The 22981-nt window shown below is 40.1% G+C and overlaps 1 protein-coding gene across 7 annotated transcripts in view; it reads right to left on the bottom strand.

Moving 5' to 3' along the window:
• Window positions 1-10172: 10172 nt before the first annotated feature.
• GLRA2 (glycine receptor alpha 2) overlaps window positions 10173-22981 on the bottom strand; it is a 126782-nt gene continuing 113973 nt past the window's right edge. For 6 of the 7 annotated variants that reach the window (XM_032100689.1, XM_032100685.1, XM_032100688.1 and 3 more), the window contains one exon: window positions 10173-11704. In XM_032100689.1, the coding sequence (XP_031956580.1) occupies window positions 11426-11704 (279 nt within the window). In that variant the 3' untranslated portion in view covers window positions 10173-11425. Of the gene's footprint in view, window positions 21255-22981 lie in introns of all 7 variants that reach the window. The other variant, XM_032100690.1, reaches the window with a different exon arrangement.

The following is a 22981-nucleotide window of genomic DNA, read 5'->3' as shown; positions in this document are numbered from 1 at the left end:
AAAAATAAATGCTTTTACCCTTTTTTCCATTTTATTTATTAGTGCTGTTCTTTCCTTAAAATAGAGACTCGATGTTTTGCATAGGCTGTGGACTGGAAAGCTGTACAGCTCTACCATAGCCAGGATAAGGACATCTGCAGGGAAAGACTGGCTGAGGAACCCTGGCTGTGTTGTTTTGCAGGGGTGCTGCGGAAACCAAAGTCATTTCAAAAGCATGATGGTGCTTTCAGGAGGTTTCTTTTTTCCCTGGCAGGAGGCTCATCCTCTCTCCTGTAAAAGCCCCATGGCCTGCCCTATGCTGACAGCAGTATGTGGCACTGGAAAAAGCAGGGGTCCAAAACACAGGGAAAGTGCAAAACATGGTGACATGGGGAATCATGGTAGAGCACCCCACGGCTCCTGCTAGAGGACAGTGGAACTGATGTGATAAATACATACATGCATAGTTCCAGGAAGGGGACAAAACTGAGATCTACACTCCACTTATGGGAGAGTTACTCTTTTGAATATTTTGAAAGAGAGTAAGTCTTTTAAAATCTTGCTTCTGAAAGCCTCTGCTGAAAATGATTCAGAAACAAATGGGGATGTGTTTTCTGAAAAGATTTTGGTGTCCTTCTTTAATCGTCTGCTATAAGGTACATAGGAAACATTAACATGATGGAATTACCTTCTGAACTTGCCTTTTTGCTAGGATGCTGCTCTTAGGAAAATGTCTGACAGGCATCTTTTCCAGTTTTTCTTTTTCCCGTTAAGCAACTTCTACAGTCCTCTTCTTACTGTAGACATACAAAAAAAAAAACCCTCACCATGTGCCCAGGGGGTTTTGGCCTCTGGTGAAAAGGCCAGGAGTCTGCTCAGAAACTACTCTTTGGGCGAAGAAAGTAAAAGAGGGAGCTGCAAGTAAATGACCAGGAAAAACTCCAGGTAAAAGTAGTTTGACCATAATACTCAAGACTGAGATTTCCAAAAGCACTTAATGATTTTGAGTGCCTCACTTCTTGGGTATTCTAACCGAGAAGTCTTTGGAGGCCTTACACTCAGAGAATAAGTGCTTGGCATTTCCTGAAAGTTATGTCTCCATTAACATATTTCAAGTGGTGCATGAAGAACAGGAGCTGTTGAAAAATCACAAGGCCAAGATATTCTTTAGTGACTTGAAATGGTCAGACAAAGCATATTGTCATGCTCAGACACAGCTCTTTAAGGATTTCGAACATTTTTTTTCTTTCTCTGAAAGAGATTAAATAATGGTATATCTGAAATCTTACACTGCACTTCAGTTGTGTCATGAAAGAGAGAATTCATATTTGATATTAATGGAGCAGGTGAAACGTGAAATGATATTTCTTTAATCTTTAATGAAATTTCTGGTTTTAGCATTTAGGTTGTCTGTTCAATGACACAGAAGAGCTAATAATATCACTGTTTTTGAAGAATTCATTCACTACAGGCAGCCTGATTTTCTGAATCTGTTGGAAGCTCTTTAGGTGCTCCAGTGATGCATGAAAAGCATAAGAATAAAAAAATCCTTTGTCCTTGAAGCCCAGTGATCATAATTGGAAACATATAATTAAAAAAGAGAAAAAAAATCTCCCAATAAGCCACTACTCCAGAACAGGGATGCAGCAGTTTAGAAAATAACAGATCTACAGGAATTAGCAGGAGCAATGGTGTTTCAGGAACTCTTCAACCAAGTATGCTCTATAGCTTGGATAAACACCTGTATATTCAACACCAAAAAGCTGAATGGTGCTTTCTGTATCAAACTGTTTCTTCGCTGAATGACTTTGGTGTTTTAAAATCTAATAATTGCTTTTGTAAACCCCCATGAAACAGGAAAAGTTAGTAAAGATGCTGCAAGTTTTTGTGGGGAGAAACTGATTTTTTTTCTCATGGGGATATATAAATGTGAAAATGCTTTGCACAACAAAAAGTTTGCTATGAGACAGGGCAGGACTAAGAGGAGTTTCCAGGGGACACACACCCAGTATTCCATCTTCATCCAGTCCCTTTGAGGCCAAAGTAGATTTTGCAGTCTCTTAAGGTCATTCACACTTTGATTTTTCATTATTTCAGCCTAGGATTTTAATTTTTCCTTTGAAGGATCAATGCTGACCATCTTGAAACAGAGGAACATTGGAGTACTGTCCAAAGGATGCAGTTATACTTCCAAAAATCATAGATGCTCTCCAGTACCCATCAAAGCTAGCTGGTAATGGGGATAATGTAAACCTTGGCCATTCTCCCAGCTGACTGTCCTAATAATAGAAAAGCCCCTCTGAGTGAGTAGCTGATACTGGGGATCTGCCAGGCAATTTTCATTATAAACGCAATTGGTGACAACATCCTTGGTGGAGATCTGCTTGTCTTACTCATATCACCATTGAAATGGGAAAGAGGACTCTTTCTCTCTGTTTTCAGTTCTCCTTTTGCTGTTAGAATTTCCTTGAAGTCTCTGATCTTTTTGAGATCTTTCTTAAACCTGCTCGCCTTTGCTTTCCAATTGCACCTTTTTTTTTTTTTTTTTTTGCACACACAGTGCTGCACCCTCTTGCCCTTTCATCAGCTCATAGGGAACCTCCCAAGCCTCAGTGGCTGAGATCAGGAGCAGCTCTCTGGGTGGTTTGGTGTTGGCAGGTAGGTTTTTTCTCCATCTTTCTTGTTTTACAGAGGACCTGGCACACTTCTTCTGTCCAGCCTGAAGTGCGAATAGCTAGCGAAAATGGGAGGGCAGCTAGAAAACCGCTCAGGGAATGGCCAGAGGTGAGATGTACATAAGGCAGCTGCAAAAGCCACCAGGGTGTAACCATGTGGGCACCTAACCTCAGCTTGAAAACAGAAGTGTGAACATTAGGGCTTGGGCCACCTTGAAAAGACAATTTGATCAAGCTGTGGTGAGGAGAATAAACCACTTGTAAAGTAGCCTCTTCTTGGGCTGCTCCAAGGATGAACATTGCTGATAATGAAGTCTGGATGTCCCCTGACCTGTCTGTTGCTGCAATGCAGCCCCTCTATGCCCCGTGGGATGTCTGGGAGGTTGGGATTCCTTCCCCAGGCACCAGAGCCCCCCCAAAAGGGGCATATGGTCTCCTTCTGCATTGTTGTGGCTCTTGTGCCTACACCACGCAGAGGGAGAAGTTAAAGAGTTCTCCCTTTTTAGTACATGTTTCCCCTGTGATTTATTAAGATCAGGTTGAATTTTAAGTTGCAGAAAAAATGTCCATCAGTAGTAACCACAATCACATTTTCTGCTGAAGTCTTCAGATGTGACCCAGAAACCTTATCAGAGAGCACTGGGCAGAGTGCCTGCTTAGCAAAACCCACTGCAGATACGTCCCAGTACTGCCATTTACAGGATGTCTGAGCTGTGCCTCAGCTATTTCAGATGACATGTATATATTTAATCCATGGCAGCATATTAGCAGATCAGACTTAGATTAATCAGGCTAAAGATAACTTTTGGACCTTTTCCACATCTAGGTCAGAGGAAAAGAAGGTAGATATTCATCTGTGCTACAACACTAGCTAGCACTGTGTAGCAGATGAAATTTTCAGGGATATCAGTCAAATAAATACTGTAATAAGACTAAGGGAAGCAAAGTGAAAGGAGTGTGTGTGTGTGCGTGTGTGTCTTTATGTGTGTGCACAAATGCAATACAAGATTTTAATTTCCAGAAACTCTCAATTTCCAGTGAAATTCTCTCTGCTATTATAGCAGCAAATATGCAAATTTCCTTTATGCTAAAATATCCTCCTTTGTTTCCTTAGTGCCATAAAACAAACCCTGCCCACTGATATTATTACAGAAAACTACAGATAGAATAACAGTGCAGCTGTTCAAGGAAACCTTGCTGCATGTCAGGAACAGGCTTCATGTTTTCAGCCTTGGTGATGCCTGGAATAAGTCAACCAATGCATGGGAATTAGTTCCTTTAAAAATAGATTAGGTCACATTTAGGATGTTTAATGTGAAATGTTACTGTGGGTATTAATGGAGCACTTCTTTTCTGCAAATTAAAAACTGAGCTAGTGTTAATAAATCAAAGGAAACATTAAAATGCTCTTTAGCCTCTGCCAGTTTCCTTTTGAAAAGGCCTTTGAAAGACTATTATACACACAGATTCTGATGAGAGGAAAATTCTAAATGTTCTTTAGCAAATTCTTCATTTTTGACCTCACTTACTGCACTTGCAGCACCAGAAGGGTCAGTGATGAAACTTCTCATTGTGGTAATTCAAGAAAAAAAAGTCACCGGGCTCCAAAGTGAGAACCAAATGTGCCATAACAGCAGACAGATAAGATGTAGGCTGAGACCCTGCCCATATTGAAATTTTCACCATCAACCTGTAACAGCTTGGCTTACATTGAAGGCCAGCATAAAAGTTTCTCTTAGTTTTGACTTGAGCTGCTATAAGGAAAAATTGTCAAGAAAAAGTACTTTTTCTTTTTTTAGCTTTGCTTCTTTCATGGATTAGTGGAAAACTGTGATATTCTTCCAAGCAGAAAGTATGCTTTCAGAGCCCTTTTATATGTAATGTAATACACATGGAAGGGGAACCCAATTTTCCTGCAGCAGGCAACCATTTCAGCTCTTGTTTTTTAAGCTAACGACTCAGTAACAGCCCTGCTCTTCACCCCTCCTCTGAAGAGCATCTTTGGCAAACCCCTGTTAGGAGCCTCATTGATTATGTCCCTCATCTCTCCCAGAGGATAGAGTTCATTAGCTTATTACAGGAAAAATGTGCTCACTCTCCTTTTCTAAAGGTTAATTAGCTCATCACAGACATTTGTCCATGCTGTCCTCCTTGGTCTCCCCCAAATGCAGCCATACATGTGTCCCTTTGAACTCCAAGCCATGGCTAAGAGGAAAACTTTAACCACACATTGGCAGTTTCTTCACTGCCAGACTCTCATGCCTTTTCATAACATCTCTGTCTGACAATGCAGAGAGAGGAGGAGGTAGTGTCTCCAGTGTAAATTAAGTGATTAGTGCTCTCATTTTCTCACTGGAAAACCCTACCAAAGACTCTCTCTGGTTCCACATGCAACTATATGATTTCCTGTTTGGAGCATGGTGCCCAATCAAGTATTTTGCCGTAGAATCTGGATTTTTATAATGGGGTTGCACCCAGCAGATGAGACAGAAGATATTCTGTAAATACATATTTTAGACTTGACTCATCTTTGATGAGTTCTCTCCCGTCCTGTTAGTCTGATCTGGGAGGCTGCTCTTGGCTGTTACTGGGCCATTTCCCACCCCTGGGAGTCCCCTTTCCTTGTTTTCCTTGGCTGGTCCTGCCCAGGGGACACTGTTGAGCACAGTAGGCTCCCACCTCAGTCCAGGCTTGCGGAGCAGCCCAAGAAGGTGTCTGTGTTGATCAACTTATGCCCACACCTCCCCACTGCCTGTGCCCTTGAGCTCCCTTTCTTCTTGCACCAGCCCTTGTGGCTCTCAGATCCCTCACTGCATTCTTCTGGGTCAGGGAAAAACAATGTCCTGGCTGCTGCTACGACACATCCTCACACAAGGTTTTTAGCACTGATGCAAATACCAGTAACGCACTGAATTTACTTCATGTTTCATATATTGGCATAGCTCTTTTCTCTTTTGTACTAAAGGGAAAACAGGGAAGGTATTAGGATATGAATATGTGATTTCCAAACATGTCCAGCCACGGGCCTGACCCTGTGATGTCAAGGGTAGCACTCTTCATCACCTGAGGGGAAACGGATTCATGCCAAAGCAACGGTAAGGTGGAAATCTGTTGAGTCCTTCAACTGCTCTGTCTGAAGCACTTTCACTAAGCACTGCTATGGAATATACTGCCTGTGTGCACTCTCAGGGATCTTGCTGTTTTTCCTGTGGAAAGAGGAGGGATGCTACCAGCTGCCATCTTCCTGGCATGGCACTCACTGTCCACCATCTTCACAACAGGAACCCACTCTGCTGGACATCAGATTCAAGCCTTGTGATAATCTGAAGGAGCTGGTTTTGAATCAGTTGTACAGCTGTTCAGATGACGAGAGAGGATATTATATAATTTGTCCCAGTAAAATCCCATTTTTAGCAGAAATAAAATGAGATCAGGATTCATTACTTTCTTCCTAATATTGCCTCAACAGCATTTCTCCATAGCAAAGATAATTATTTAGCATGTTTATTTCAGTGTGTGTATATCACAGAGTCAGTTTTCCTAATTATTATCTGAGATGGTTATTTTGACTCAAGTTTCTATTCCTCCTGAGAGAAAGAGAGTTAATCCACTCTGAATTTCCCTCTCAGATTATTTCCAGTGCTTAGTGTTGGAAACCGATCCTTTATTAGGAACTGATCTAGAAGCTATTGAAGATTTTTTTTTTCCTTCTGCTTTCAGTAAGCACTGCACTGGATTTGGAAGTAAATTGGATGGATGAGCTTGTCTGGAACTGGTGAAGCTTCTCTTGTTCTGCAGCTAAGCCCTAAATGTGATGATACTTCACAATTGCCTTGCAAAATTAGGAAATATATCTTCAAATGGCAAAAATATCTTCTTTTTATCTTCCTGTTAAACTAGAGAAGATTAATTTTTAATGTAAAATCTGTGAGGGGCATTTATGGACACAACATGTTCTTGCTTGGAGTATTTTCCCAAGCAGACATTTCTCTACGCAGCCTTGATTTTGGTTTTCTAGTTTTCCAAAACATTGTAAGACACAAACTTCTATGCCAAAAACCATTAGAATAAATTACTTTCAAATTCTGGCAGAAGAGAATTTTCCACAGATACTACAATATAGATAACGAACACAAATACATTAAATAAAATTATTTTCATACTACTTTGTGTAATACAAAGCTCATCTTTGTACAAAGATTTTGTTTCTTTGTTTATTGCTGCGTTCTAATTTTAAATGAATTAGAAATCTGTGCATATGCTTTTTACAACCACACATTAAATATATTTCTTCATTTATTTAGAAATACATTTCCAAATACAGAAGTGCCACTGTTGGACTGAGTTGGATTTTTGAATAAGTTCACAAAATGTAACTTCCAGGTGCAGATGCAGAATCCTGTTGCTGAGGCAGGCACCAATTCAGCCCAATGAAAGCCCTTCCCAGGAAATGCCCATTACCGTAATCTCAATAATTTCAGTAACATCAGCTACAAAAGACTGTAAGTTGTGGCTGGTTTGGGCAGCAGCTCCTGTGTCACCAATGTCAGGCAGGTTTGCATAAAGATGAAGAGCTGTAGCAGTTCAGCCTGCAGTATACAAAAATCATTTTTCCATCAGCTCTTTCCTATTGCTTTCAACATCTCATGCTGGGAAAAAAAGGAATCAAAGTGAGAAAATCTCAATGTCTGTGGATGAGGTTCACTCTTACTCCTCACCTCTGTAGCAAATGAAAAAATCTGACCCCAGAGTCATTGCATATCCTGGAGTTGTCCTCCAGCAGTTATGAATTGCTGATACCTGATATTGGATACTCCAAAAACCTCTATTGCTACACCACCTGTGATTCAGTACATCACAAGTGATGGCTCTGACACCTAAAGAAATATGGAGAGAAAAAAACCAGGAAAGAGTAACAAAGAGATCTCTCATTTCATATTGCACCTTTTTTTATTTTTCACTTTCCTCCTAATGTAATAAGGTTTGTTTTAAAGATCTCTTTTATCAATTAGGCTTTATCACAGCACCTGACAGCATCTATCTGGTGAAAAATGGCTAAACATTTCCCCTTGAGTATTGAACCACTCAGGTCCAGCCTGCAACAACAGGATGCCAATGATCTGACTTGATGTTGCATCCTTTAAAGATGTGCCTAAAGTTTTTTAAGATTTCTTGTTAAATTAGAAGTCATCATAATTGTTTTATAGCTAAATGAAAGTAGTTTAAATGCCCTAGGGCTTAATTTTATTTTACCAGCTAGAATTGTAGCATGCAGGCTTTCCAATATGTGTGGAAGCTCTTCAGAATTAATCCCAGGTCTCTTTCCTTCCATCCTGCTGTGTCTCCTGTTTCACAAAGGCTATTTGTCTGGGAGTTATTTTCTAAACCATTCTTTTTTCTCTTGCAGCAGTGTCTTGAAATGAAACTGCTTCACTATTTAATACTGCTGCTTCCTTGAGAGCAAGATGACCATTTTTTGAGTCTTTTTTCTCTGTTAACCCTACTGAGAATTTGTTTAGGAAAGTAGTGTCCTCCTGTAAGTCCTGCTATCCTTGTTATTTGATGTTTTATCTGCACGCAGTTTCTCAACCAGTTTCTGGTGCCAGCCATGTTCTTTGAGAGAAGGTTCTTTAATAGATGGTCAGTATCAAACCATCTCTGTGTCAGAGGGTTCACAGGCCACTAGCCAGCCTGTGGCAACTCTTCTCTATCATGTGGCCATTCCTAATTGCCGTGCTTGCTGGACCTTGTCCATCTGCATGCATTTTTTGTTTCCAAAATTTAGTTAGGTAATTTCAATATTCATGACTAATTGATTAATTGCCATGTAGCCATAAATTCTGTCTTCAAAAGAGAGAGAGAGAGACCTATTCAAATTTTATGCACAGATTATTCTGATGACCGGACCAAAGTTTATACAGAAGGCAACAGCAGAGCAATCTTCCCATGGATACTGTCAGCAAACCTCAATTCTGATCAGCAAGACATTTTATTAAACTATTTAGCAAATGCTAATAGCCAAGCACTGCAAAGAGTGCAGTTGAATTTGTGGTGTGGATGCTGGAGGAACATGAGCTTCACCACAGAAAGGGACACAAAGGTATCCATCAGCTGAGAGTAGGTTTGCATTCCTACTGCAGTGGTCTGCAGTCATTTGGGGCAACTGTGAGCAGCAGGCTCTGACATTCATTAGCAACACATCTGGGTACTGAGGATTAACCTTAATCCTGGCATTACACCTTCATTAGAAGCAGAGTTTTTGGAACAAGGGGTTAGTAAAGTGAGCTCTGAATGTTTACATGCCAGTGAAGGCTCCTAACTTCCCATACAAACATGATTTACAGCTGGGTGTCCTCACCCTGCCACAGTTCATGGTGCTAGGATTGTGCTGGAGTTTTCCTCTACTATATTATCCATAATCAAATACTGTTCCACTTTAAAAATGAATAAAAGCAAATCTGATCCTATAAAAATTGGAAATATTATGATACTTGAATTTGTATCAGAAGCTTTTTTCAAAGCAGAATAGTTTGGACAGTTGTTTTGAGTTCTCACTGGTTCCCCTTCCTGGGGCGGTCACATCTGGATTCACGGTCTCAATGAGATACAGGTGATGTTGCCAGTTCCGTCAGAAGTGTAAGCAACAGAAGAGTCTACAGAGCTCAGGAGGGTATGGGAAGATAAAATGCATGACTGGCTTTTTGCCATTAATTTATTGTTCAGGAATTAGTGTTGTCATGATCTCTAGATTCCCTCCCCTCTCCTGGAGAGGAACAAAGCCTGGCAGTTACAGGGAGCCATATGGAGAGAGATGGGAACACAGACACACAAATACAGGCTCAGACAGGCTGTGGAACCTGTATCCTCTCAGCAGAAGCTGGTCCAGGAGTGAAAGCAGAGTGAGAGGTGCTGAAGGTTCAGTATGTCTCAGTACCACATCTCATTAGGACAGTGGGAAATAAATGTCTGTACTGAGCGGCTACAGGGTGTGTATTTGAGCCTCACAAGGGAAGGGCAGAAAACTGAATGCAGTTTTTAATTTGCTTTTAAACTATTGGTCATTCCCATGACTACAAGAGGCACCTGGCATAGGCCAGCTCAGCATCTCCTTCAGCTCACCCAAGTGGTGAAGCTGTAAGAAAGTCAGAAGAAAGTTCAGGGTACCCTCAAGACAGGCACAGCACATGTGAGGCTGGGTTGTATTTCTTGCTGTGCAGGGATGCTGTGAGAGGGGAGCAGTGTCCCTCCTCCCCCAGGCCTGGCTCAGCACATACAAATGTTCTACAAATGCTCCCATCATATCCTAGCCACACTTCTGACACATTCTTTGACGTACTCCCAGGGGCTGCAATAGTCCCTTTGCTGCAGAATAGATAGCAAAAATTGGCGTGCTAAGTCAGGTCAGCAGAAGGCTGCTTGTCACCGTTTCTGCTCACAGAGAAGTGGAAAAGCTGGGGTCTGACATGGGCAGCCCTGCTGCTGCTGCTGCTGCTGCAAATGAAGAAAAGAGTGAAGAAATGTTAGTACCACATTTAGCTTTATTGAAATTGAACAAATACCTTTTTTAAATAAACCCTTTTACAGCAAGTGTAAAATTTTAATGTTTTACTCATCTTATGTTACAGGTTGTCTTCTTCCATGTAAGCAAAAATACCATCTTTTTTTCTTCTTTTTTTTTAAATTTTTTAAAATTTTCTACTTTAAAACATGTAGCAAGGATTTGAATAACGCAGATCTGGCACCAAAAGGTAACAGGTTCTGAAAATCACAGTACAGTTTTAAAATTCTTAGGTTAATTAATGATATTTAAAATGATAGCCACTTTGAGTAAAGATATAAATTAGAGGTCTGTAAACAAGTTTTGTTTACCTATAGAGCTATTGACTGCAGCTACAATGAGAGCGGTAATAGAAACTCAATGCTAAACTGAGCTACACCTTTGAGGAAACAAGTTCTTACTAAGTAGTGTGGTACAGGGCAGCACAATAGGTAAAATACAGTTTGGCACCTCAAGTTGCATGTAAAATCAGCAGAAATAAAATGAAGTAAGTGCACTGTCTCCCAACAGAAATAAACCAGGCAGTTTCACTGGTTTTGGAGTGTCAACTATCAAATAAATCACACGACGCACAAGTTCAACCCCAAAATTACAATTCTAGTAAAGCAAGATAATATTAAAATGCACACCCACAAGGATAGTAAAGTATAAATCTTTTTTTTTTTTCTTTTCTTTTTTCCCTCTCCCCTATCAGTAGAAATAATTTACAACCCACAAAAGGACTCCTTGGTGAAACCACTACCTACAGACATGGTCATGGAATGTAGCTCAGTAGACTTGTTTCAAATAGAAAGGCAACATTATCCTGAAAAGTTTTGGTCCTCTTATAACTCACTGTACTGTAGCCACCACAGTCTCTTGATAGATGCTTTAGGAGAATTGTTTGTTTTCTGATTCTCTATTGTTCTGAAAGGTAATATCTTGGTGATAAAGCTGGGCAAAATTTGGCCCCAATTATAGGTGTCTGATCAATGCTGAATCTGGAAGAATATGCTAGGAGTACATAGGGGGAGCCTCTTGACTGGTCTCACAGCATATTTTGTCATGGAATCACTTTTCCTTCTACACTTCTTTTCCTCTTTGCTAATTTTTTCTCCAGTGTTCTGGGGGAGTGGGGAAGAAATCCTTAGTCCATATGACAACAGAAAGACATTTCACTGTTTATTTACATGTGGATCACTTTGGCTAAGAAGTCCTGGAGAACCAGAGTTGCCTATTTCTTGTGAATGTCCTCATGCCGTATAATTTTGTATGTAATCCAGTAAAAGATGTTGAAAATGAGGAAGGCGAGTGGGAACGCAGCACGGGATATTGTATCAATCCTTTTTGCACGGTCAACAAACTTCTTTTTGATGGACTCTGAATCCTTTGGTGGTACTGGGGGTGGGTTGGGTGGCGTAGCCTTGACTGCTGTGCCATCTTTGACTTGGAGGCAGTGGCCCATGCCGTAGCCACTGAAATTGAATCGGCTGTCACGAGCAACTTCGTCTTCCTGGAGGATAAAGAAGACAAATAAGACACACTATCACCTGTCTATCGAGCATACCATATAGTTGAGCAGCTGAGGTGCACCCCTCCTAAGTACCTCAGCAGATCACCTGGTTAAGCAATGATACAAGGTTTGGGTTTTAATGACAAACAAGAAGTTAAAACCCATGTAAAAATATGTGGAAATCAGGTGACTTCCAGTGTTTGTGAATCGGAGCTTTAATTTTTCTAGCTATGTCTAAATCAAGTGCCCTGAGCAGCAAGCTGTATCCCAGCCCCACAGGGAAGAGATTTGACTCCACAGGTTTATCATTGCTCTCCTTGAGCTTTCTGTGGGGAGGAAACACGGTCATGTTGGTAGCAGGGTGTCTGCTCCAGCCAGGCTGAATTGAATGACCCAGAGATCCAGGGACCCAAGTTCATGGCAATGTGTTTCCATTGTTCGACCTAGCAGCAGCCTTACAGCTCCATCTCAAACCTACAAACAAGGGTAGATCATGGTCCCTCCTTGCTCACAGGAGTGCTCTGACAATCTATACTTCAAAGTGCACTGGGCAGTTGGATTTAGTGGGAGCTGGGAGTCAGGTGCAGTAGCATGAGCTAATGTAGCAGCACCCTGCAGAAATCCATTCACTCTTGTCTGAGTGGGTGATATTTGTTTTCGGAGAGGTGAGTAACTACCATGGAACTTTATCACTATAATAACTGTGTGATGAAAGGCTTGTGACTATGCTGGTAAATTCTGCCTGAAGTTTCTCCTGTCTGACAGCACAGTAATACACAAGTTAACAGTCACTGGCAGCTCTCCATGAAGGATTCAAAACCAACAGACAAAGCAGCTCTATTCTTTTTCATTCCAGCAGGTATGAATTGTAAGTTCAGGAGCTTGTTCTAGTTAAAGACCTTTTCTTTGACTGACAGATGCTTCACTGTTGACAGAAAATGACCACTTCTTGGGTTGACAAGGAGCCCAATCCCTCATAGGAAATGCTCCCTTATATCTCTTACTAAACCACAGCCTTCTGAATTTAACAGAGCATCAAAAACTCCAAGAAAAAAAAGCATCACAGCAGCAACTTATTGAATAATGAGTATATTGGCTGAACTTGGGGGTGGGAAGAGAGGATAATTTGCATCTATTCAGGATGTAAATCACTGCTCCTTCTCAGAAGAACCTCTTTCAATAGTTGCATTTTTCTCTCTCCCCAGCTTCAGCATTGGAATTAAATATATCACCCAACTTGCTCTCCTTACCTTGGAGTTGACATGCAAAGGTGAATAACCAGTAGTGTGATTCAAGGCTACCGAATGAGAAATAGTCTCTCTGACTGCTTATGGCATTGAATGTTTATGGAAGGAGGGTAGGCCGTAAACAGTGCGTTGGAGACCCTGTCACTTCAGCCTGAAGGACTTTTCCACAGTGTATCCATAAACAGGTGGGACATTGTGTCATTGCAAGGCTGTTTGAGCACTTATCCAGGGCTTATAACCTTTTCATTTCAAAAGTTCACCATCAGTAAGACAAAGACGGATGGTCCTCTCCTTTTTCAATTTTAATTATTTGCAGTTTGCAGTACCTCTGAAAACTCTGCTTGTCCTAGTGATTATAAGTATGTAAAGTATTTTAAAGATGAACCCACTGAGGCCTAAGTTCTGGACAGCCTTATTAGGCAAGGCTTTTCTTGCATGACTTAATGACTTAATAACACTACCAAGTCCCCCAATAATACAGGGAGATGCCTTCCTCTCAGTGTTTTTCATTTTACTGAGTTTGAATGATAAAATGCATGCCCAGGACATGAGAGGTGATTAAAAAGGGTAACAGATTTTCAGCAGCTGTGTTGCCATATGTACTTCATTCATTTTTTAAAAATTTAATTTCTGTTGCTCCTGAGAGATCTGTGGTAAGAATAAAAAGTACTGAGCTCAACACAAGCTTGGAGAGTCCTGACTTCCACTGTGCCCTGGTGGGTCACAGCTTTGTCACATGGGGCTGAGCAATTCATCTTCAATGTCACAGCCTTCCTTTTGGGCTTACACTGTGGCAACTTGAGCGGGAAGCCACCTGAGATTAGGGACAGGGATGTTTAAATCAAATTCTTTTAGGTATTCAGCACCCAGATTTTAACTGTAAGAAGCCATTTATGTCCCAATGGGATCTAGAGCCCTGCTTTTCCCACCCAGACCATTGTCTGTGTCACTTCTTTCTCACAAAAGCCAGAGGGAAGCGTGTCCAGTCCCTATGTTAGTTTTTTATTTAGGACTGCAGTAGATGTTATTTACCCTGGGTACAAGAGGTACAGCATTCATGAGGGGTATGAGTGATACATGCTCAGTTTCCCTTTCTGCTTCAGCAGATTTGAATCTCCTTCTCCCTGATAAATATCTGGAGAAGTTTGTTACTGTTTTCCCAACATGGAGCTGTTGGCTGGTTGCAAAAAAAATATGTGTTTATGTAGGGGTTTTTTAACCTGCATCAGAAAAACCTTTTTCAAAGACTAAATAATCGATTAAGAATATAGCATTGTGTTGCTATTTCAATTTGTTACTGTCTGATATTATGGATTTACACAAACACAGCACTAGAGACACCTATGCTGTAGCTGTTGGGATCATTTAAGTACCATCAGAAGCAAGGAAAGCCAGAGTCCTTACAGCCTGACCTCCAACCCTGGAGATACCACAGCTCCATAACCACCATGGGATTTTTAACAGTAAAATCCCCCAGCAGCTGAAGGGGCTTTGCAGTCTGGCATGTGCCTGCACTCTGAGCACAGCCAGGTCTCACAGGCAAGACCTGACCCCATCAGAGCTCTCCTACCTTACCAGACATCACCTGACCTCAGGGTGGTGAGATCTCTGCCCTTTCCAATGAAACTGGCTAATAGTGTTGAAAGTTAACAATGAAAGCCTGGACATATCAAGACCCACGTCTGTGCTAAGAGGATACTTTTCCCATGAGACTGCAGAAGTGGGGTTGTGTCCTTTTGACCCTTTGAGCCCCTAAACTGGTTCCACCCAAAATGAAGCAGAGAGGACAGAAAGGCTTCCTCCATGCTGCTGAGGGGAGCTAGGGAATCAGCCCATGTGCTGGAAATTCATTGTCCATGCTGCTTGTGGGTTAGCTCACTCTGGGGTGGATGATACCAAAAAGCTGTATCCCAGACAAATCTGTTCCACTGGGGATTGATGCTACACACTGCCATCATGAGCCATGGTGATATCTGGCCTCAGGAACAATAAAATCCTCCATCTGATTTACTTTAGCATTATGGATGTAATTAAAAAAATCTGTCTCTAAACCACCATAATCTTATGACAAAACTACAATTTGACATTTCAGGTAATCTTCCAACATCCTGTTACATATAAAGGACCTGGGGGAATAGTCACAGAGAAAGAAAAAAAAATTATACACTTTGATAAAGAAACTTTTTTTAAATTACATTTCAAAATGTGAGATGAAGAACTGACCTCAAGTGCTTTCCCTCAAGTAGTGGATATGTCTTCCTTTAACCTAGAGGGTTGGTGAGCTACTGAGTGACTTACCTTGGTACCTTCTGGTGGGGTTGCAGAGTCACTCTTCATTTTCAAGGTCATATTCGGTTCATACCATCTGACATATCTACCATGGACACTCATCCATGGACAGTCTTCAACCTGTTCACTAGCTTAGTCACTGATAAAATAGTCCAAATGACTTTTTCAAACATCTCTATCATTATTTTAATCAGACCACCCTTAAAACTTATTAATTTTAACCTGGAGAGGATCTCACTTGCATAAATCCCAAAATATTTATGTGTTTACAGATTTTAAAACCAAAATCAAAGAGCAGCTGGAAGACAATGGACATCAACTGGAGTGGCAGAATCCACTGCCATTGAAGTCATTAACTTTATCCTTCTAAAGGGATGTGAAGTGTTACATAATATGGAGTCACAACTCCATCTGTCTTTGATTAAGGCATAGGGAAAAGGGTCATAAGCTAGTATGAGAAACAGAAAAGAAATAAATAGCAAGATGAAAGTGTTCTTTTGATAGTTTTCTTTCAGGTGTTCACACCCTAAGTATTTTAGAAGACTTATCCTTTGAAAGCTAATTATATTTCCTGAGATTTGAGCAAATGCTTTCTATAGATGCTTTTTCAACAACATACATTTATGTGTCTTGTCTACGATGTCATAATGAACAGGCTTAGGTATTGGCTTTAAACAATTTCCATCAAACAAGAATTACGTATTTTTCTCAAATTTAATTACCTTTTGTGAATTTAGTGATTTTTTTGTGCTGTACGAAGTGATGGCATTAAAGTCTCTTGACTTAGCTTTACAGTAAGCAACATATAAATGGGGGTAATACTTCTGAAATGGCTTTTTTCATCTTTCATTTTTGTAAAGCTTTTATTTCTACTTCATCAGGTCTGGAATGTATTTCATACTACTAGTTTCATACCAAAGCAATCAGAAATAGGGAAAACACTTCAGAAAATCTAACCCATTCAATGCCTTCTAAGCACAGCCTTCTGTACAATGCATTTTGAAGTGCTTTGTCTTCACCACTTTTAAATGCTTATTGCCAGCATTGACTCAGTTTTAACAATGAGGAAAATGACAGAGAGGCTGGCTTCAAACAGTGTATTTAATTTACTCTCTCATGTGATTTATTCTTTTAATTTTGCTACTCTTTTTCCAACATATGGTGGAAAAACTATTTAAAAGACTATCTGGTTTAATTAAATTTCAAGGACATAGATGATTAATTTTAGGTATAGGATAGAGAACATCAGAGAAATTTTCCTTTTGGTATTCATAAGCACAAAGTTAGAAACCCAGAATCAATTCAGACTTGAATGCAAAATGGAATCATTAGGGAATGGACACTAAAATACCTTTGGAGATTTCATTCTTAAATCATCTTTATGACTTTGAGACACCTCCCATCTCTCAGTACTTTACAGAATTCACAGTGTGGTTTTGCAGACAGTCATGCTTACATGGTTTCAGTTCTCAGGAGTCATTGAGTATGTGGACAAAGATAGTTCAGCTGAGAAGCATATTTGGACTTTCAAATCCCCTTTGGTTCCTCACAGAAGCCTCTTACAAAATTCAATTCAATGCAATTCAATTCAATTGTAAGGAGATGAGAGGGAAGGTCTTTTCATAGACTAACTGTCTAAAAGGCAGTAATGGAGTTTAGGAGTAAAAGATCGATTCCATAACTGGGGGATTCTCTGTAGGGGATCTCTGAGAATCTGTGTGAGAACCCCTCAGAAGAAATTGAGTTATAAATAAGCTGGGACAAAGGTTGCCAAGGGAAGGTACACAGGTGAAACACAATATTCAAAGCAGAAAAAGTTAAGCCAGGCTTTCCAGAAGGCTTCTAAAAGCTGAGTGACTAAGTAACAAAATGGCAGTAAATGAAATACAGGATTTATAAGTGCAAGGTAAAGCATTGCAGAAGACAACCCTAATTATACATAGAAGGTAGTGGGCTCAGAACGGTTTGGGGTTTTTTTCTCATGTGGGAGTTTGGGAAATTACCACATATATGATTCTGACAACATTAGTCTTCTGCTAAGCAGCAGACAGGCAAGGGGCAAACAAAACAGAAAATGCCATTCTGCCATTTCATCTACTCACAGTGAAATCAGTTTTTGGACACAAGAGGTATTTCTGGTCACTCAAACCTAGTGAAGACATAGCGGAAGTAGATAAAATACAGAGAAGAGCAGCAAGGATGATAAAAGCCTTTTTTTGCACAAGGAAGAAGAAAATTAATGAGATCCCCTCATCTTAGAAAAGCTGTGTTTGGAAGATGATATCACAGGATACTAACAAACTTCTCTGATTTCTTGCTGCCTGAAAAGCTCTGGATCCCAGCTCACCTATGCCAGATGACATTCCCACTTCTCCTTAATCCAGACTTCAGAGGAGCGGAAGGTGATGTAAAATTGTCACCTTCTCACCTCAATCCTGCCCAAAGTATAGACCAAATACTTCCCAGGATTTTGTTTAAACATTGTTTTTCCTAAATATTCATCAAGACATTTAATCAAAAACACAAACAGTCTCTGACCAATCCTACTGCAAGATGTCACTCCATCAGGACCCATGATTCTGCATGTGACAGGGGCATTCACCCTGTTTCTGCCTCTCTTAACAGCAATTTTCCTGCTCACTGAGGTTTGCTTTTGGTCTCATTTGAACCCTCATGCCTTATGGAATCTAAGTAAAACAGACCTTGTATTATAAAAAGACATTTTAATTAATGGAAGACGAGTTGGTCATTGTTGTCTTTGGTGAGGGTTTCCAATGGACGAATTTAGATTTGCTTTGGAAATCTGTGTTTAGTAGTATGTCCTGTTTCCAATAAACAGCAGAAAAGTCTCTGAAGCATGAGTGATTTACTTACTCAGTCTGTAAGAACAGCAAGTGAACTGTTGCTAATGCAATAATGAAATAGTAGTTAATGCGGCTTCGCCCTTTTCAAGAAGGAATTGAACATTATCCAACTGAAAGAGTAACATAATTTAAACATGTTGTGAGCAAAAATGTTTTCCTGGCTTGAAATATCTTTAAGTAGAATCTAAATTTTTCAAGAATTAGTTTAATAATATGGATTATACAGTCGGTAAGGGTGACTGGCTTCTTAAAAAAAAAAAAATCCTTTTTCTTTAATAAAGAAAGGCTTTAATCTCTAAATTTTGCAAACACAATTAATGAAAACTTCTTATTCAATTTCAATTTTTATATATAATACAATTAATGTGTTAATTTTGGGGGAGGGAGAACCAGATGAACTACTGTTTTGCAAAGCATCATAAATGTTATGATAGAGAGTCATTCTTCCTAAAAAACCAGATTATTGATTCCTGACACAGTCTTGATTTCCTGGTTCCCCTTTATTTTAAATGAAAGTAATGCCTTAAAATACCCATATATGATGATCTGTGAGTCTTACAGGTATAATTTGACTGGATATTAAATTCTCTTGGGACAGTAAAGTCTGGAGATTTGACTGCTCTTGGGTAACTTCTGCCAGTCTCTCTCCAAAGAAAAAAAGAGGTTGGCCAGTGTATCAGTGGGAATGGCACATTATTTTGTTCTACATCAGACAAATATATGTTAGTGACCTAGATTTGAAGGATAATCTGCTCTGACCAGAAATCTGTTGGATAAAGGGCAACTGACTTCTGCTCATTCTGTCTGCATGCAGGGCTGAGTAAAATGCAAAGCTGGCGTTTGAAATGTGACTATTTCATCTAGAACATGAAATATCTGTTAATGGGCACATCAAACTAAACAATGTAAAGCAAGACTACATTTGTTAAATTTTTAGAAGATCAAAAACCTAAAACATCAATGGAAATGTACCTAAAATTCACTTACTCCATTTTCTCCTGCTTTCTGCAAGATGTCTGCCTCAGGAGAGATGTGCAGACTCTCACCTGCCCCCTTGCAGCAGTCTTCAAGCCCAAGCCTCAGCCTTCAGTGCTCTCCCTCCCTGAAACCTGCTGCAGGGCCAACATCACAGGACAAGGGCACACAGTGTCCCCAGGTGTGTGACAGGTGTGGGGGAACTGCCACTACAACAGGTGGGGCACCCACGCTCAAATACCCCAGTCACAGACAGGAATATCTCAGCATCCTACTCCACAGGATTTTTCACATCAGGTTCTCTGGTCCTTTTCTCAAAGCAGATTTAAATACTTTGGGGACGATGATTTTTATCACACCTTTGTAAAATTTCTCAGTGGCCTCTGCCTTAACTGTAATTGTCCTAGGAGACTTTGCTAGACCATTCCTGTGCCGTGGCTGTGCCATTTCAGAGTACCTCATTAGCCAGTCAGTCAAAATTAAAAAAGAAAAAAAGGCCATACAGGGCCCATAAACAGCACCCATGATTGGAGTCATGCAGATTACCCTCTAGAACAGTATATTGCTGGGGATGTTTTACGGCTCAGGTTTTGATTGCCTCAGCTCCCCCACTTCTTGGGGCTGATCTGCAGCCCACGCTACAGGCACCGTCCTCCCTGCCTGGGCCAGGGATGGGGATGAAGTGCTGGGACCTGTGGCATCTGCACTCCTTGCTGAGGTCTCCTGCTTGGTGCCAGGAAGGGGCAGAGGAAGGAGATGGGCAAAGGGAAGGAAGAGGAAAAGGCTTTTTGCCTCTCTGGTGGTGGATTCTCTCCTCCAAGCCATTTTCTACAACAAACACCCAGAACAAATCCCAGCAAATGCAGACAGAGTTTACCAGGGCTTTCTCAGACATTCATGCATTTAATTTATGCAAATACTGAACAAAATGAATTAAATATTGCAAATTACTTTAATAATTTAAATTCTGTAGCTAAAAATAGTCAAGAATATTTGAATAATCTTAAAGTGTTCACATGCAAATTTTATAAATTTGGGGGGGAAGGCTATGGGGGGTTTTTTGTTTGTTTCCTTGGTTTTGGGTTTGAGTGGTTTTTGTTCCTGAAGGGACAAGCCTTTCTTTTCCAGTTATCAGTTCTTAATACTAGGCTTCCAATAAATAACGTTTTGGGGTTGATTTTATTTTCTTATCTTCTATTACACAAGTTACACTTTCTGGCTTTCCACATAATTTAGTTCTTGTTGTTAGTCAAGATCTCAGTCTAGATTTCTCTAGCTATTCTTACATAGGTCCAAAGCATCATTGAGTTAAACAAAATATTTGCCTGCTATCTGCCCTTCAAACTTGTTTCCAAAATTAAATTTTGCATCTTAGAAACATCTTGACTACTTGAATGTATTAGAAATTTACTACACATATAGACTTCTGTATTTTCATTTTTATTTGCTTCTATGAGGATTGCTCTATAAAATTCTGATATTATTTATTCTCAGGAAAATGAACATTCATCATGAGGTAAAAATTGATGACACTCAATGCTATAGCAATTTGACAGTACAATCTCTACACAGAATTGTTGGGGTGTTTTTTTCTCATCTGATAAGTAATAAATCCACAACTTCTACAAGGTCATTGGAAGTATGCATATAGTGGAAATTAAATAATATTTCATTTAAAATGGGTTTGATAGGTTTTCTTTTGCTGTATTACACACACACACAGACACAGACACAAGAGTGTACACAGTCACACAGTCCGCATGCACCCATCCATGGAGATATTTGTACCTACATATAGATGTGGGCATCTACTTAATCTAGTCCTCTAATGTATTCCCTGAAGGCATTAGTTAGTGGCAAGTTCACCTAGTGAGAATGTTTTTATTCCATTTTAAGATTGGAAGCATTCTCCAGAGCATTTATTAATTATTAATTTTTAGTAACTTCTCAAAAGGCTAACTTTTATGCTAGCTTTTCCCCCACAGTAGTTCTGAGGAGCAAGGATACAGAACACATGGGCAAGGGCCATTAAACCTTCCCTCTCTGTCCATAAACAGGCTCTTTGGTGGGGTGCTGGCATTCCTCCAGAAGGGCCATCTGCCCAGGCCAGTAGCTAAGCAACAGATCTCCTGGTGATGGCCTTTTATTACTTGGCAACACTGATAAAAGAATAACCTGAAACAAGAGATTTAACTGTGTATGAGGAAAGTCAGTACTGAGAGGTACACACAGATGAAATGTGGAAGAATGGCTATAGCACTGGAAAGGGTATTCTTGGGAGAAAATCTCAGATACTTATGTGAACTCAAGTTTTGTTCAAGAATATCAAGGAAAACAGGAGAAGAAATGCCCAATCAATTTATTTAAAAGAGCGCACAAGAATAACACAAAAATAAAAGGTTGCTATACCAGTCATCTTCCTGAGATGTTCATGTTGTATATTTCATCTTTTATGTCCTGGAGTAATTCTAAACCAGTGTTTGCAGTGCCAGAGCCCTGGAGAAGCCTGTCATTAGGTACATGGAAGAGGTCAGGACTCACCGTGACTGCCTACAACCTCCTGACCTTGAGGTTCCAGCTTTGAGAAGGGATGACACCAGAGGAAGGATTGTATTCAGAAAATATACCAATAAGCCAAGGAATGAAGCAAAGCAAGAGACCCCTGAGAGGAAGGGAGACCTTGCAGCACAGGTTTCTTCTTCACTGAACATCCAAGAGCATCATGAGCACCAGGCAGGAGCATTCTGCCCAGACCAGACAAGATGAGGTGTTTGGTGACAGCCTAAGTACTGCACAGTAGGATATCACACATGCTGTGCAGTTACAGTAGGTGGGCATTAAACTGATTTGTTGTCCTCTGAGCTAGAAATATGAATGGGGTCTTAGAAACCCTAATGTAAAACACAGGCAGGTTGATATCTACCCCTGGTCTTCTGTTTCCCTGTCTTCTTATTTCTGCAACTGTCTCTTCTCTTCTTAACTCCTTTTTAACTTTTTTCTCTATCACACATTTTGCCCCACTAATTCCCAGACCTGTTTTTGCCTACCTCCTCTTTAATGCTTTCATCCTCAGTCTTTTCCTTATATGTGGCCTATACCTTCTGCTTGCAAAATTCAGTTCCTTCCTTAAGTCCTATGTACTCTGGCCCTTTCTGCTCTTTGCAGCTAAATTATCTTCCTCCAAAGAAAAGGCAAGCCATAAAAGTAGAACTCCACCTTGCCAAGACCACCTTTAAACTGAGAGTTGTTTTTCTATTTTTTAAGAATAGCCAGGAAATAAGTTTTGTTTTCTTTTCTTTTGTTTTTTTTTCTAATTAAAACCTTCTGCTTTTGGGTATCCACTGACTTGATAATTGCTCAAAGAGTTTCCCATACCATAAAGCATTTTGAAATATGATGCTCCTCATTTGATCTTCTGTTCATGACACACAGCCTGTCCCATCACAAGCACAGAAAGCTGAAGATCACTGAGTGTGTGGGCCCATGTAACACAGCAATGTGACTGTGTTCTGACTGCCCAGAACGTGCAACATGAACATTTTGGAGGCTTTGGAAAGTGATCACGAGTGCTGAAAAACCAGCAAATGGAATTTCATTTTTATTCTAGGTTTAAAGCTCAGAAAGAAAGAGTTGTTTGTGCATAGCACATGCTGTCCTAGTCTACTGAAAACTGAGTAATGTGGCAGTATATGCAAATAGTAATAGATTAAAGACTTGGCATGCTCTGGAATACTCCAATGACATGTCCAATCACAGCAGTACCATCTGCTTTTCCTTATATGTGCTAAATTTATAACACTGTGCTAATTTCTGTAAAAGTTTACTCACCAGATTCAGGAAATTATACTTAACAGACATGCAATATTTGGGTTTTGTGACTTACTGTTAGCAAGCAGTTAGTA

The sequence above is a fragment of the Corvus moneduloides genome, chromosome 2 (assembly GCF_009650955.1).
Source record: "Corvus moneduloides isolate bCorMon1 chromosome 2, bCorMon1.pri, whole genome shotgun sequence".
Classification (NCBI taxonomy): domain Eukaryota; kingdom Metazoa; phylum Chordata; class Aves; order Passeriformes; family Corvidae; genus Corvus; species Corvus moneduloides.
This window is presented reverse-complemented; position numbering and strand designations above follow the sequence as displayed.